This window comes from Bombyx mori, chromosome 20, assembly GCF_030269925.1.
Source record: "Bombyx mori chromosome 20, ASM3026992v2".
Lineage (NCBI taxonomy): Eukaryota > Metazoa > Arthropoda > Insecta > Lepidoptera > Bombycidae > Bombyx > Bombyx mori.
The window spans coordinates 4,180,829-4,195,159 of NC_085126.1; the positions used below are offsets into that span (position 1 = coordinate 4,180,829).

The 14,331-nt window shown below is 35.7% G+C and overlaps 1 protein-coding gene across 1 annotated transcript in view; it reads left to right on the top strand.

The window, feature by feature from the left end:
- The window catches only part of LOC101744636 (uncharacterized), a 100,484-nt gene that overhangs the window by 73,730 nt on the left and 12,423 nt on the right, over nt 1–14,331 (top strand). The window contains exons 4-5 of the mRNA XM_012695088.4: nt 4,246–4,345; nt 5,019–5,127. Of these exons, the coding sequence (XP_012550542.2) occupies nt 4,246–4,345; nt 5,019–5,127 (209 nt within the window). The remainder of the gene's footprint in view (nt 1–4,245; nt 4,346–5,018; nt 5,128–14,331) is intronic.

Consider the following 14,331-nt stretch of genomic DNA (forward strand, 5'->3'; position numbering starts at 1 on the left):
CACCCACCTTGAGATATAAGTTCTAAGGTCTCAAGTATAGTTACAACGGCTGCCCCACCCTTTTAATAGTTATAGCGATATAAAGGCCAATGACCCGATCGCAATGTTACTTTTTCAATAGTTCGGACAGCTAGAGACGTCCGTCTGCCAAAATATTGCGAAATCTGTTCGTTGTGATAAAAAAAGGCCTTTATTTTTTGGTAAACAAACATGATTTTATTGCCACTTCTAATTTGTGACAGGAAACATTAACTAACGGAGACAGGGGAGTCGGATTTCACTTTGAAAGTTTTTTATTCACGTAGGACATTTTATGTTGGTGATTTAATCATTAGTTTGTAACACAATTTTATCACTTAAAAGGCAGACAAGAAACACTTGCTCTCTCCAAAATGTAGTTCAGTCCAATGTCTTAAGACGGACAGCAATATCGCCTCTATAACATTACAATTGTTTTCTGTCTGTATCGTGAAGCTGTCAAAACATATTACAGAGTACATTGCGCGGTATAATTTTTTTACACGGAATAATGTAAAAAGAAGTAGGGTGCGTCTTTGTGAGAACTATGGAGATACTCTGCTGCCGTGTACCGTCGGATATGAATTATTTAGCGACTCAGACGCGAAGGTAATGCGTGTCGGTAAGTTATGAGCAACACGAATTGCCCCTTAAAACCTTTTTCAGTGAAAGTTTTACATAGACATCACAGTATATTCCCTTTTCAGGTTGTTTATAAAATTTTACTTCAAATCAATTCTGTCTTAGATTTTCCACGTAATTTTCTTGTGTGTAAAATAGTACGCGTAGCCGTTGTAATAAAAATAAATCAGTTTTATTGTTCATATTGGCACTTGTCTTATTATAGTATTATATATTGCAAGGTAAATGCCGCAATCCAGCTTGAGACATGAGGTCGAAGCCTTAATTGTGTTGTAATAGTACTGACTTACCCTTAGACTGAAGCGCATGACTGCATCGCGGCAGACACGCAATGCCATTAAACGCTGGTTGGTAATCGCTGTCTGGGGTTTCTTGAGGGTTTCCTTAGTCGCCTTTTACGACACCCACAGGAAGAGATAGAGTGGTGGGTTGACATCATACAACCATACATACCAGACGGATCGCAAGGCTAACCTTCCATCGACAGCAATAAAAATATTTGACGGGTTTTTTAACTTCCTAACTAGCTTAATATTGTATTGACTTGAGAGTTCAAGTCACTTTCTGGCATGCAATGGGAAAAAAAAACGTCAAATTCAACGAACTCGGCTCGTGTACATCTATATTTGGGAATTTTGAAAGACATAATTGCTTATGTCTTCCCGAGGGGCGGCTTTGAAATATTTAGAGGGTCTGAGTAGTGTTTTGAACCAGAAAATTAGTGTTGCTTTAATTTTAGCTGCCTTTGATCACTCGTAAAGTTATTAATTTATTGCGAGGTTAGAACGACAGGTGCATTAGGATTACAGCTACCTTTAAAACGGCTTTAGATTTAATTGTATTGATTTATGCGGACTGAGAAAATTCTAAAATTTAATCTATAGTGACCGTCTATAGTAATAAACGTCAGCATCAGTTAGTGCACGAAATATGAGAAAACGGTGTGCAAAGAACTCTGAGATAATTCGTTCCATTAAATATTAAGCTAAACTAAATGTAGACTTTGATACGAAGAACCGTAGCGACAGTGAAACGTTCTAGCCTACACTAAATGTAGACTTTGCTACGAAGAACCGTAGCGAGAGTATGGAGTGTTAGCTAAACTAAATGTAGACTTTGCTACGAAGAACCGTAGCGACAGTGAAACGTTCTAGCCTAAACTAAATGTAGACTTTGCTCCGAAGAACCGTAGCGAAAGTATGAAGTGTTAAGCTAAACTAAATGTAGACTTTGCTACGAAGAACCGTAGCGAGAGTTTGAAATGATAAGCTAAACTAAATGTAGACTTTGCTACGAATAATCGTAGCGAGAGTGTGAAATGAGAAGCTAAACTAAATGTAGACTTTGCTAGGTACTAAGAATCGTAGTCAGAGTATGAAACGGCTACGCCTACGATGTGCTACGCCTGCGGAGTGCTACGCTATAGTCGATGTACCGCCAAAACACTACCACGAACAACTTATTATATCGAGGGATGAAAGGCTATTATTTAATTTTGGTTTAAACGAGATTTCGCTACGCGACACCCATCTTTGAAACTAAAGGTCTGTTTTATTTAATATTAGTATTAACATTTCGATGTTTTTAACTGAACTTCAGTTAAGTTAAAATTAAATAGTTGAACAAGTTTGCTTGTGATAATATTTTTATCAAATTTTATACTTGAAATGATTATCGTGTAAAATGTGCAAAGAAGCCGCTTAAACAAAATAGTCTTTGACCCCTCGAATTATGAATTATTATGTTAGTAGAATATATTGTTGAAGAATATAAAAGCTCAATACGTAATTTAAAACAACTTTTGCGGTTCAATTTCGTATTTTCATTTTGTTATCTCTTACATTTTTAATAGGAATAAAACTTATAAAAGTTTATAAAATAACACTTAAATTAATTGATGTATTTGATTTAGTCCGTAAAGAACGAACAAATTTTAGAGGTCAGTAACCTCACAAAATAAACATCGCAGCGGCTTGGCGCCACTCGTGTTCTTTCAAAACAATATAAAAGGTGTAGCGGAATTTTATAAATCATATTTGTTGTGTAATTTTGTAGTAGCTATCAGAATCTTATTTAGTAACGTCACTATTAAAAAAATATTATACACTAGATGATGACCGAGTTTTGCTCGCCTTTTTTTTTTATAACGCCATCTTGTTGTGTCTTTAAAGCAGTAAAAATAATATTATTATTCGCCAGTAGATGTTGGAAAGAGTCATATCGATAAAGTTGATCATTGAAAACACGAATAAAACAACATTTTCCGAAAATAAATCGTAGCTAGATCGATTTATCGCCCCCGAAACCCCCTGTATACTAAATTTTATGAAAATCGTTGGAGCCGTTTCCGAGATTCAGATTATATATATATATATACTAGCGACCCCGGCGAAATTTGTTGCGCCTTAGGGGCAATAAATGAGCAGACTTTTTTTGATCAAGGTCAATTTTTTATTTGGATAATTAATGTAAATTAAAAAAGCAAGTATTTTAATGATTCTTTATTGGCCATGTATTTTAGTATTTATTATTATATTTTCTTGTTCTTCTACAGTCCTTTCACTCGCAAAGTTTCGAATCCTAGTTGCATTACGGTTTCGTCGGGAAAGATTTAATCGTGTTGGTCGCGGCATGGCTTTCTTAATGATTACCTATATCGGCACAATAAGCTAATCAAAACTCGAAATAAACACATCAACCGGTCAACTTCAAAATTCTACTATAATTAACCATAAACTACACTACGTTTAGCTGTCAGTTGCGTTTTGTTATTCCATATCTGTTGCGTTTTGTTATACCACATTTTATGTCACACTAGCGGCCTGCCCCGGCTTCGCATGGGTAGTAGCGCACGCGATGTAAAAAAAAATATGTAATTTTTTACACGTTGGGTTACATTATTGGAGTTTCAGTAAGGCTCCCAAATTTTTTTGAAAATATAATAAATATAGCCTATGTCACCCGGGGATAGCGTAGCTTTCCAACAGTGAAAGACTTTTTCCAATCGGTTCAGTAGTTTCGGAGCCTATTCAATACAAACAAACAAACAAATCTTTCCTCTTTATAATATTAGTGTAGATTCCACAGAAACGTGATAAAAAGTATCGTATGTCCTTCTCCTGATCCTAAGCTACCTCTCCACCAATTTTCAGCCAAATCAGTTCAGCCGTTCTTGAGTTATAAATAGTGTAACTAACACGACTTTCTTATATATATATATATATACAAGTATTGCTCGTTTAAAGGTATAAGATTACTGTTAACGAATCAACGTCGCGTCATACATTGATGGCTGTGATTGACCAACGATGACGTCATATCGCACGAACCAATAACAAATCAGGAAACGCAATAGCGGCACCAATTGTCAAAATTTAAAAAATATTACACGAAAAAAAAGATGGACGCACATGTCAATTCTATATTTGTAAAATAATAAAAAACCATATACATAATTAGTATTTGGAGAAGTAAACGCATTTATGCATTTTCCTGGCCACCTCAAGATACCTATAACAAATAGACGCAGCAATTACAAATTCCCAGTAGCATGTTTTGAAAATAAATGTCAAACTTTGTTGACAGAGCGTCTGACCGATCTCCGTTCGATGGTTCTTGCTGTTCCGGATACAGACCTGTTGATTCTGCGAGCCTCACCACGCCCGATGAAGACGAAATGGACCCAGTAAGTACAAGCAGCCGTTATGGAAAGTCCCGAACATTTTTGAGGGTATACGATAATTTTTAATTCGATTTTTCTAGAATTATTGATATATGCACCAACATTCTGTCAAGCAAGGCGGTTCAACTCGACCGTCGCCCATAACAAAACTAAAAACACAATGAAAAATTATTTTGTTTTCTTTCTTATTTACTGGTGGTAGGACCTCTTGTGAGTCCGCGCGGGTAGGTACCACCGCCCTGCCTATTTCTGCCGTGAAGCAGTAATGCGTTTCGGTTTGAAGGGTGGGGCAGCCGTTGTAACTATACTGAGATTTTAGAACTTTTATCTCAAGAGGGGTGGCGCATTTACGTTGTAGATGTCTATGGGCTCCAGTAACCACTTAACATCAGGTGGGCTGTGAGCTCGTCCACCCATCTAAGCAATAAAAAAAAAAATATATTTTCTTTAGAGAATGTTATTAATAGGCAGTACTGAAAAACCATTTACATATAATTAAAATTAACGTTTAAAATATCAGTTTTAAGAACTATATATATTTTTTGGCCCTCGGGTACTATATATAAGTATACAAAATAACCTTTTTTCACTTACTTAAAATGTGCCTTCGCTCCAGAATAGATCGACCGGAACGAGTGTATTGATCTTTTGAAATATGACGTCATTATTTTCCTAGATTCCGAAGTATAGAGTGGTGTTGCTCGGCGATGCGGGAGTCGGAAAAACAGCCCTGGTATCACAATTTATGACGTCAGAATACATGAATACATACGACGCTAGTTTAGGTATGTATCAAAATAAATCTTCCAAGTAGTTTTGAGATTTGACCTTCGTTACTGAAGCGACTTGTGTTATCTTATGTTTGCAATTCATAACTGAAATGCAAAGAATATTAGAAGTTTTTTTTAGAACTAATTACCTATCATAGCTTAAAGATAAAGGCTCAATTTAATTGGGTTTGCATCATCATAAAAACAATGCATTATCTTAAAGGCGATTTCAATAAAATTCTTAACATTTTAGATTGCATTTTTAAGAAAACTTACTCACTTATTGTGGGTGGATACGTAATGTTCTATTAATCGATCTAATATTCGGTTATTAGGGTAATTTAGCAATAACAATTTTATAGGGTGACCTTCTAAAAGGTCTTAACACACATTTATGATGTAACTTGGATTTAATCACACCATCATAAAAGTTGAAATAATATACAACACTCACCATAGCTGAAAATGTTTACGGAGTGACAATCATTGTTTAATGAATAGTTTTAATGAATGTCACAATTTATTCCTTAACGTTGTGAATTTACGAGTAGCTACAGAATGGCTTGAATAACTCCAATTCTATCATTCCGTGTACACTTTACTTGAGTTAAAGCTAACAAGCTACAAGCGCAGGAAGCGACGTCATGAAAAAGTCTTGTTATATTTTATCTAAGTATAATGCTATTAAATAATACTGCCAATAATAATTAGTAACTATTACTAATAACAGACGCCATTAATCGGTACATATACACGATTTTGTACTGTACTATCCATGCAATTTTCCAGCCTTAGCAATGAATTACTATGTCATTTTTCATATAACTGAATTTCGAGTTACAATTCTGAATTTAAAACTATTCTCAGATATTCCCAGACAAACTTTCACACTAGTTTTATTCTTATTAATGATCGTTCCATTGGTTAGTGCGTGGGATAGATTGATTCTGAGCGTTCAAGAATTGCTACGTTAACGTAAATGAACAAATTTTGCTAGGTTTAGACTTTTTAATTAGTGGGAGTTTAAAGCGAAGACGAACTAGACAGAGAGATTTTCGCGTCAGTTTATTTTAAATTTTTATTTTAAATTAAATGGTGAAATCCAAAAATAAAAAGTCTTTAATTTGGTAGTGTATTTTTTAAAAAGTATTATCTTAGCATTTCAATTTTTTTAAATCTTTTTTATCATATAGGTACTCCGTCAAATGAGTATTTCAATATTACAATTTTGTATTATTTTTTGCTGTTCCCATTATTAATATTAAACATAGAAGTTTTCATTTCCTTAAGATTTTCAAATTGGTTCAAAAGTAAACGAATTGATTAAATAAATAAAACTGTTTTGTTTTCACACACCAATAAATAGTCAAGGTTCTATTTTTTTTTTAAATGGTGTTTTCCTTGCTTGTTGCGTTATGAATGATGTGTTGAATATTAAAAAAGAAATGGTGTTGTCCTTGCTTGTTATGTTATGAATGATGTATTGAATATATTTTTTTATAAATTTACACTCAAAAAATTATACAAAAAATAGGGTATTTAATAATCTTAAAATTCTTGTTCTCTTTCTTCTTCAATTTGTTTAATATTGTATAGCTTACATTTCTTGCATGGTTGCATGCATATCATGATTAACGATATGTTTCCATCTGAACTTAGTTTTGAGGCTATCTAATAATTGCATGTTAGGTTGGAACTGTAATAAGCTGTACAACTGTTCGCTATTAATGAGAATATTGTAATTCTAATTATCATAGTTTTTACTTAGACGTTTAACTGTGTCTTTTTAATGCGTAAATAAATAAACTTATTTCACATTTTCGTAATAAAAGTGCTTAGATCCGGAGCGTAAGTTATATTATCGCAAAAAGTGTTGGTCCGGTTCCTTGATGTTGCGAAAAGAATGCTCACTTAATAACAAGCAGTGGCTTGGAGAGAGAGAGGGAGAGAGAGAGGGAGAAAGGGAGGGAGAGAAAGAGGGAGAGAGAGAGGGAGAGAAAGAGGGGGAGAGAGAGCGGGAGAGAAAGAGGGGGAGAGAGAGAGGGAGAGAGGGAGGGAGAGAAAGAGGAGAGGGAGAGATAGAGAGAGATAAACATTTAAAAATTTCTGAATTGCGTACTGTGATACGTAGAAAGCCCAGATTCACTTCGCTATCGGAGTTAGTATCATACACATATTTGAAGCCGTCAGCGCAATAGTGGCCTAAGCCTGCCATAGTTATTATGGAGCAATGAGGTTTAAGTTTTCATGAATTTGAATTTGAGTAGACAAAAAAGCAATAATGCTTACAAAGCCATCTGTTATCTATGAGTGAAACTATGGATAGGCCGGTTTTGCATCAAAATTTATTATATTTTAAATAAATTACAATGTACATATAAGCATGATTATGAAAAATTGTGGGTTAGGCCACATTTGCGCTGACGGCCTCATTTGATCTGTGTATCTTTGTTTCGTAACGGCATCCATGGCACCGAATAAAATTTTAGAACACGTTGAAGGTCTAATGTTTATTTTTGAGACCCTCGAAAACAAATAATCATAATTTTCAATATTATTACATACAGAGATTATGCTTAAAATATATATATTAGAAGCGAGATAATACTCTTGTCGCACGCCAGAGAATAATATTTCTATTTAAATCATTTGAAATGTATTCCCAATAGGTTGTTAGGTAATAAAATGAACATAAGATATGGCTGTAGGAGCAGGCTGTTTCCCGAAAACCTTGAACACGAACTTAAAGCTGTCAAACTGCCCAAAAGCTTACTTTAAGTCGTCCCTTGTAAACACTTAATTACAGTTCTGAACAGTTTACGTGAACGTGCGTGCTTAGAGAATTATTTATTTTCTATGTCAGTAACAAATAAGTATGTAGGTAATGTAAGTAAATTGTATTTGCTTCTGCTTACCCAACGAGACAAACTAAGGGAAATAAACAGTATCTAGTCTCCCGAATATTATATAATTAATTTGTGTTCAGGTTTTTATTCTATTATGTGCGTGTGAACGTTTTGGATTCGAAGTAGTACTCCATACACTGACAATGAAACAATCTTTAGTCAGTGGTCGAACCTTCTAACTCAACAGCAAAGGAACGAAAGCTTAAAAGCGCTGGCAACTGCTTTTAAACTTTGACCTCTTGTGAGTCCGCACGGGTAGGTACCACCACCCTGCCTATTTCTGCCGTGAAGCAGTAATGCGTTTTGGTTTGAAGGATGGGGCAGCCGTTGTAACTATATGAGACCTTAGAACTTATATCTCAAGGTGTGTGACGCATTTACGTTGTAGATGTCTGTGGGCTCCAGTAACCACTAAACACCAGGTGGGGTGTGAAATCGTCCACATATCAAGGCAATAAAAAAAAAATTCGTGCTCAAAAATTTTACTATCCCGGTCTATCTAACTGCATAAACTTACAAATAAGATCTTATTTGAAATTCAGAATTCAGGGTTACACATGCTCCACACGCTTCCTATTTAAGTTTGTAACTCGATTGAGTACGATCCTGCAATATCCAAATCAATTTCCAACAGGATATTCAAGTTCAGATATACACTGACATGTACTATGTTTCAACCGTTTTATAATAAACTAGCAGCCCGCTCAGGCTCCGCTCGGGTCTTTAACAAAAATTTCAACGATATTTGACGTTGTTTTATTTTCTTAAATAAAAGAACAATTATTGCGGCATAAATATAATAGTTAGACATATGCTGTCGCGACACTTTTTGTAAACAATAATGTGTTCTACAAAGTCGTAGTACATTATTTTATTCTATCATCAATAGTTTTCGCAAGGCACGCGATGTAAAGAATATTTTAGGTATTTTTTTCACACCTTAGGTTTTAGTAAGAATCCCTAAATTTTTTTCAAAAAAAGGATTATGGCCTATGTCACTGGGGAATCGTGTAGCTTCCAAACAGTGAAAGAAATTTTCAAATCAGTTCAGTAGTTTCGAAGCCTTTTCAATACAAACAACCAAACAAATCTTTCCTCTATAATATTAGTATAGATTGATTGCTTTAGTGGGATTTTTCCTAGAAAACGCGTTAAGCAGAAATACTAAGCGTGCATAGACAGCAGAGCGTAAATAATTACTTTAAACACGAATCCATAGTTATAACGGCATTTGAATAAACGCTCTTGGTCAAACCACAGCCTGTTTATATTATAGAAATAGACAATACGGTAGATTGCTTACAATACAGCTTCGGTAAAGTAAATTCGATTATAAATTATAGGTATTTTATAATTAATATAATTATTATTGAAGCATTATTCTGAATTTAGGGTTTGGCTCTAAAGTTTAGTTAAAGTCTCAATGTTAATAAAGAATCATTTGACGTTTAAGTTTTCACTTAATGAGCTGATCACCTGATCACTTGATCAGTTCATTCAGATACGAACCGTATACGTATACTGGTATACGTATTTTAACGTACAAATATGTATACCAGTCTCTGGTGATCATGGTGCTGAGAATTCTAGTTCCCAATAGCCGTTTGCGATTTGTCGACGGCTGTATATATATATTTATTGATTTTAGCGAGCGGATTCTAAATAACATTTATTTAAGGTTAGTTTACACCCTGTAATAGATAAAGATGCAAATCAAAGCGTTATCAAACCAAAATTAAATGATAGAGACAAGGATCGGTGCGTACTTTTTTTTATTGCCCTTGCGGTCAGACGAGTATACGATCCACTTGATGGTGAGTGGTTATCGTCACCCATGAAATTCAGCAATGCCTCTTTTTATTTGTCTCAAATTTGAACTTTTTATGTAGTTTTTCTCTTTCAATTATATTTGTCTTCGTTGTGTGAATAGCTGACAACTCCCAGTGACTGACAATGCCCAGACATTGAAGAGCTCGGATCATTATTATCGTTACTATGATTGATAAGACCTTTTTAATTTGGTCAAAGAAGCATTTCACAACCTTTAATTTAGCATAAAGAACTGTTGATGAAAAAAAATTAAGCATCATGTTTCGGTAGATTTCAAAATAATAATGGGCGTACGTCCAGTCCGATGCGACCCAGCCCAAAATTTTTCAACGAACATCGTATGAGGAATCCATTAGTGACCCTTTTCGGTCTCTTTGACCTAATGGAATTTGAGGAAATTGACTAAAACATGTTCCACGGTATTAGACGCACTAAATGACGAGACAATAATGTAGAACGACTGGTAATGCGGCTGTGTTCATAGCGATGAGCGGAGAGACGAGCGGGTATTTATTTTTGATTAACGGGAGTTTGACGTTTGCAGTCGATTACCATCGCTCATGGAATTCGGAAATATTAAGGGCACAGCCAAAACGTACTTATCAAAAAATAAATAATAGTTTAAAAAAACTAACAAAATACGCTTTTATAGAAAATCTAACTAAAAAATACAAAATAAATTTTAATAAATTTGAATTAAACAAAATTGTCTTAATAAGTATACCAAATTTCGAGTTAATCCGACGTTTTGAAGGGGGTCAAAATCATGTTCAAAGATTCCGTTACAAACATACATACATACGTCTGAAGCTAATAAAAGCGTATTAAAAACAAACCTGTTTTTGAAAATAAATATGTCATAGCTTTGGTGACACACTAAAACTCAGAGACGTTTTCTTTAAGCGAAGTTTGTGGAGAATAGTCGACGGTAAACAGTCTTGGCTCTGCCCACTTACTAAGGTAGGAGGGGGCATTTACATTGTAGATGTCTATGGGCTCCGGTAACGATTTCACATCAGGAGGGCAGTGAGCTCGTCCGAGCACCAAAGCATTAAAAAAAAGCGGATCGTAAACAAGGGCAATAAAAAAAGGTTAATAAAACTCCGAAAGATTGGAGTTTTTAGTGGGATAAAAATGACCCTTGTAAGGACAGTGAATTAACACAATAGTTTATAACTAATAGGCATAATCAGTCCCATCTCTGGTTATATGAAATTCATACATATTACTTACTATTCTTAGTCATTTTATACAAAAAAATTTATGTTTGTATCGCTATGTAATCTTCTATATAAGTCATCACAAATTTCTCACACACTTCTTTCGTGGATCGTTCACTCTCTCATAAGAGACATAATAAGTCCAGAGACCACGTACTAGTCGGATATCATTCTAGTTATACTTACTTATTTGTACTTTTATTGAAATTTTCACATTAGGTTTGTGAAAACTACATAACTTAACAATGTCTACGTTCTTAAGTTTAATTGTACCATAGCTTTGTATGTAGTGTTTTAGTAATGAGTGGAGATGAGAGCTGAGGCTATGTGAAGTGTAAATATTACGCATTCCTTTTAGTAATTTGATAACTATACTGATTTAAAACAAAGGCGTATTTATACTACGCTCTCATTTACCACTATACTAGCGACCTTTAGCGTGATTGGCTGTTTAGCTTTGTATCTTCTGTATTATAACACAAGACTTCTTTTTGCTTGCACACATGCCGAAGTCAAATGCGGTAAGTTCACACTTGACTAGTTTGCTTTCGCTTAAAACCCTGTCTCCTATACAAACGATTATTATAATTAAATACATTTACATGTTTAATTTTATGATTTATATTTAATGTTTATTCATACTTCTACATTGATTTACAGTTTGATTTTTAAACATTACTACGATGATATATATGCATTGAAATAAAGTTTTTGACGTGTAATAAATGAACTCAGCAGCTAAATCAGTCGCAATGTACTTGTATAGTTCGAAGTATCGGGCAGCTGTTATATAGTATAATACAATTGAGACTTTGACGTCATTTCTCAAGGTGAGTGACAGTATTCGAACTGTGAAGTCCATGGGCACTGCTATGCACTCGGCACTAGATAAGCGTGAGTTGAACTACTGGTCAAGATGGTGATATAAATCCGCCCTAAAACTAGAAACAGTGGATTTTTTTTTCCTTTTGAATACACGATGTTATTGCTTCATCGTGATAGATGTTCGTAAGCTCGTGTTTTATTGAAGCAAGGCGTCCTCAGTTCATCCGTTCGTATTCACTACTATGTTCCTTGATTAAAATATACGGGCTTGCATGGTTCAAACTCCGACAAAATCGCATGATTTTAAACGAGTATACCAGCAGTTTTAGCTCTTAGGCCACTTTTAAAGGCCCATGGTCAAAGGCCCAAGGCCAAAGGCCCACCTTTAAAAGAATTAGAGCAGGGCATATACAAAAAATGTCTAGTGTACACAAGCCGTTCCCCCAACCGCTTCGGGGGAAGGTGTAGCGCGGCACTATCAATCGGGCTCTTGGCCCGTCGACCGAGGGAACCGGCGGTCATGTTGCTGGCGGCCGCCGGTCCGGCGTCTGGGGGACGGCGGGATGGATGTAATGTGCTCTGCGTAAACCCTGTCCCGCCGTCTCAATAGCTCCGACTGGGTTCCCGCCCGGTCCGGGGTAGGGCGCCGGCTGTGAGCGGCAGGAGTTTTTAGTGAGGTTCGACTCCCACATACCCCACCTGCCGTGCGGGTCGGGATCCGGCGATTTTCTCCTGTGGAAAAAAAAAGGTGTACACAAGCGCGGAATACTTTAACATTTCATTGAAACGCTTCTATATTATATCATGATCAATCACTCTACGTCATTTAAACTATAAATCAGAGCGTGTTTTCCACGTAGTAATTGTTATTCATCGATATTCATTTTGTGTATTTCCGACGATACCTTTCGATTTTTTATTCTATCAATCATTATCATCGTTAAATGGATCAGGGACACCGACAATCTATACGATGTACCTATTGTTTCGTAATTTTAGTGCCCGTTTTTAGTGTACTATTATATAAATTTCATTTGCTTATTCGTTTTACACGGAATATTTTTTATTGGTGATAGGACGTCCGGTTATAGGCTATATAGGTTTATAGGTTATTTTATTTTATAGGTTTCGCGGAGTCGGAGGGGTGGGGATCGATGGGGTTGGGGGGAGTCGGTAGTTAGTTAAGTGGGGCGGGTAAAAGAAAAAAAAAAACACGCGTGGCACTTGGGGACTGCCGCGGTAAAGCTATTACATAGCATTTTTATCAACTCATGCAATTATAATTGGACAATAATAATTTAATATTCAAACCATAACAAAATAAGACCATGCTGTATTTATAAACGTTAACTAAAGCAAAACATTAACTGTCCCCTTCACACTCATAAGCTAGACTGCGCGAGAGAGAGATGGGCAGACTTTTCATGATGCGCATGTAGTGCGACGTCACGCCGCGCGCTTATTCACAATCACTACACAAACGCAACGTGTGAGTGCGAGCTACATCGTAGGCGGAGTGGGGGGTGTTACGTTTTATTTTCGTTACGGAATTTCTTGATTCGGTCGCCGCGATAAAAGCTATACAATAGCTTAAAAAAGGACGTCTTGCGAGGCCGCATAAGTGGGTACCACCACTTTGCCTGTATGTGCTGAGGCATTATTGCGTTTCGCTTACAGGCCTATGTTTGCGTCTTTATTAGTGGTTGAAGAAACTATTTTTATTGCTTAAATGTATATTATATTACCATGATAAAAGGAGCTCCAGTTGTTATAATAATAATATTTACTATAATTACAACCATATATTCGTAAAGCCTCTTATTCATTATTGTCTGAAATATACGTACATAAATTCGTTTTCATTGCTGTTTTCCGTTGTGTATAGATAAATTTTAAGAGCGTTATCACAGTTTAATTCAAGCGGTAGGCTAATTAATAATTACAATATTATGCAAATGTTAAAAGTTTTGGGAAATTTCGCATGAAATAGAGACAGACAGCTCTTATATTTCATAATTGCCAGGAAAGATTTTTCAAAACTCAGTCGAACGGACCACCCTGCCCATTTCTGCCGTGAAGCAGTAATGCGTTTCGGTTTGAAGGGTAGGGCAGCCGCTGTTAATATACTTGAGACCTTAGAACTTATATCTCGAGGTGGGTGGCGCATTTACGTTGTAGATGTCTATGGGCTCCAGTAACCACTTAACACCAGGTGGGCTGTGAGCTCTTCCACCCAACTAAGCAATAAGCAATAAAAAAAACAAAAAAAATAATGAAATTAAAATTCAGGACACGGGGCTATAACGCGCTTGTTTTATGGCCTATCTATCTGCTATTAGCCTCCAGAGGCGATTGTGGCTTAATTTTTGTGGGTGAGCTCACGACTTATACAAAAGCAGTATATCTTTTAGCATTCGTAAAACAACGACAATATAATA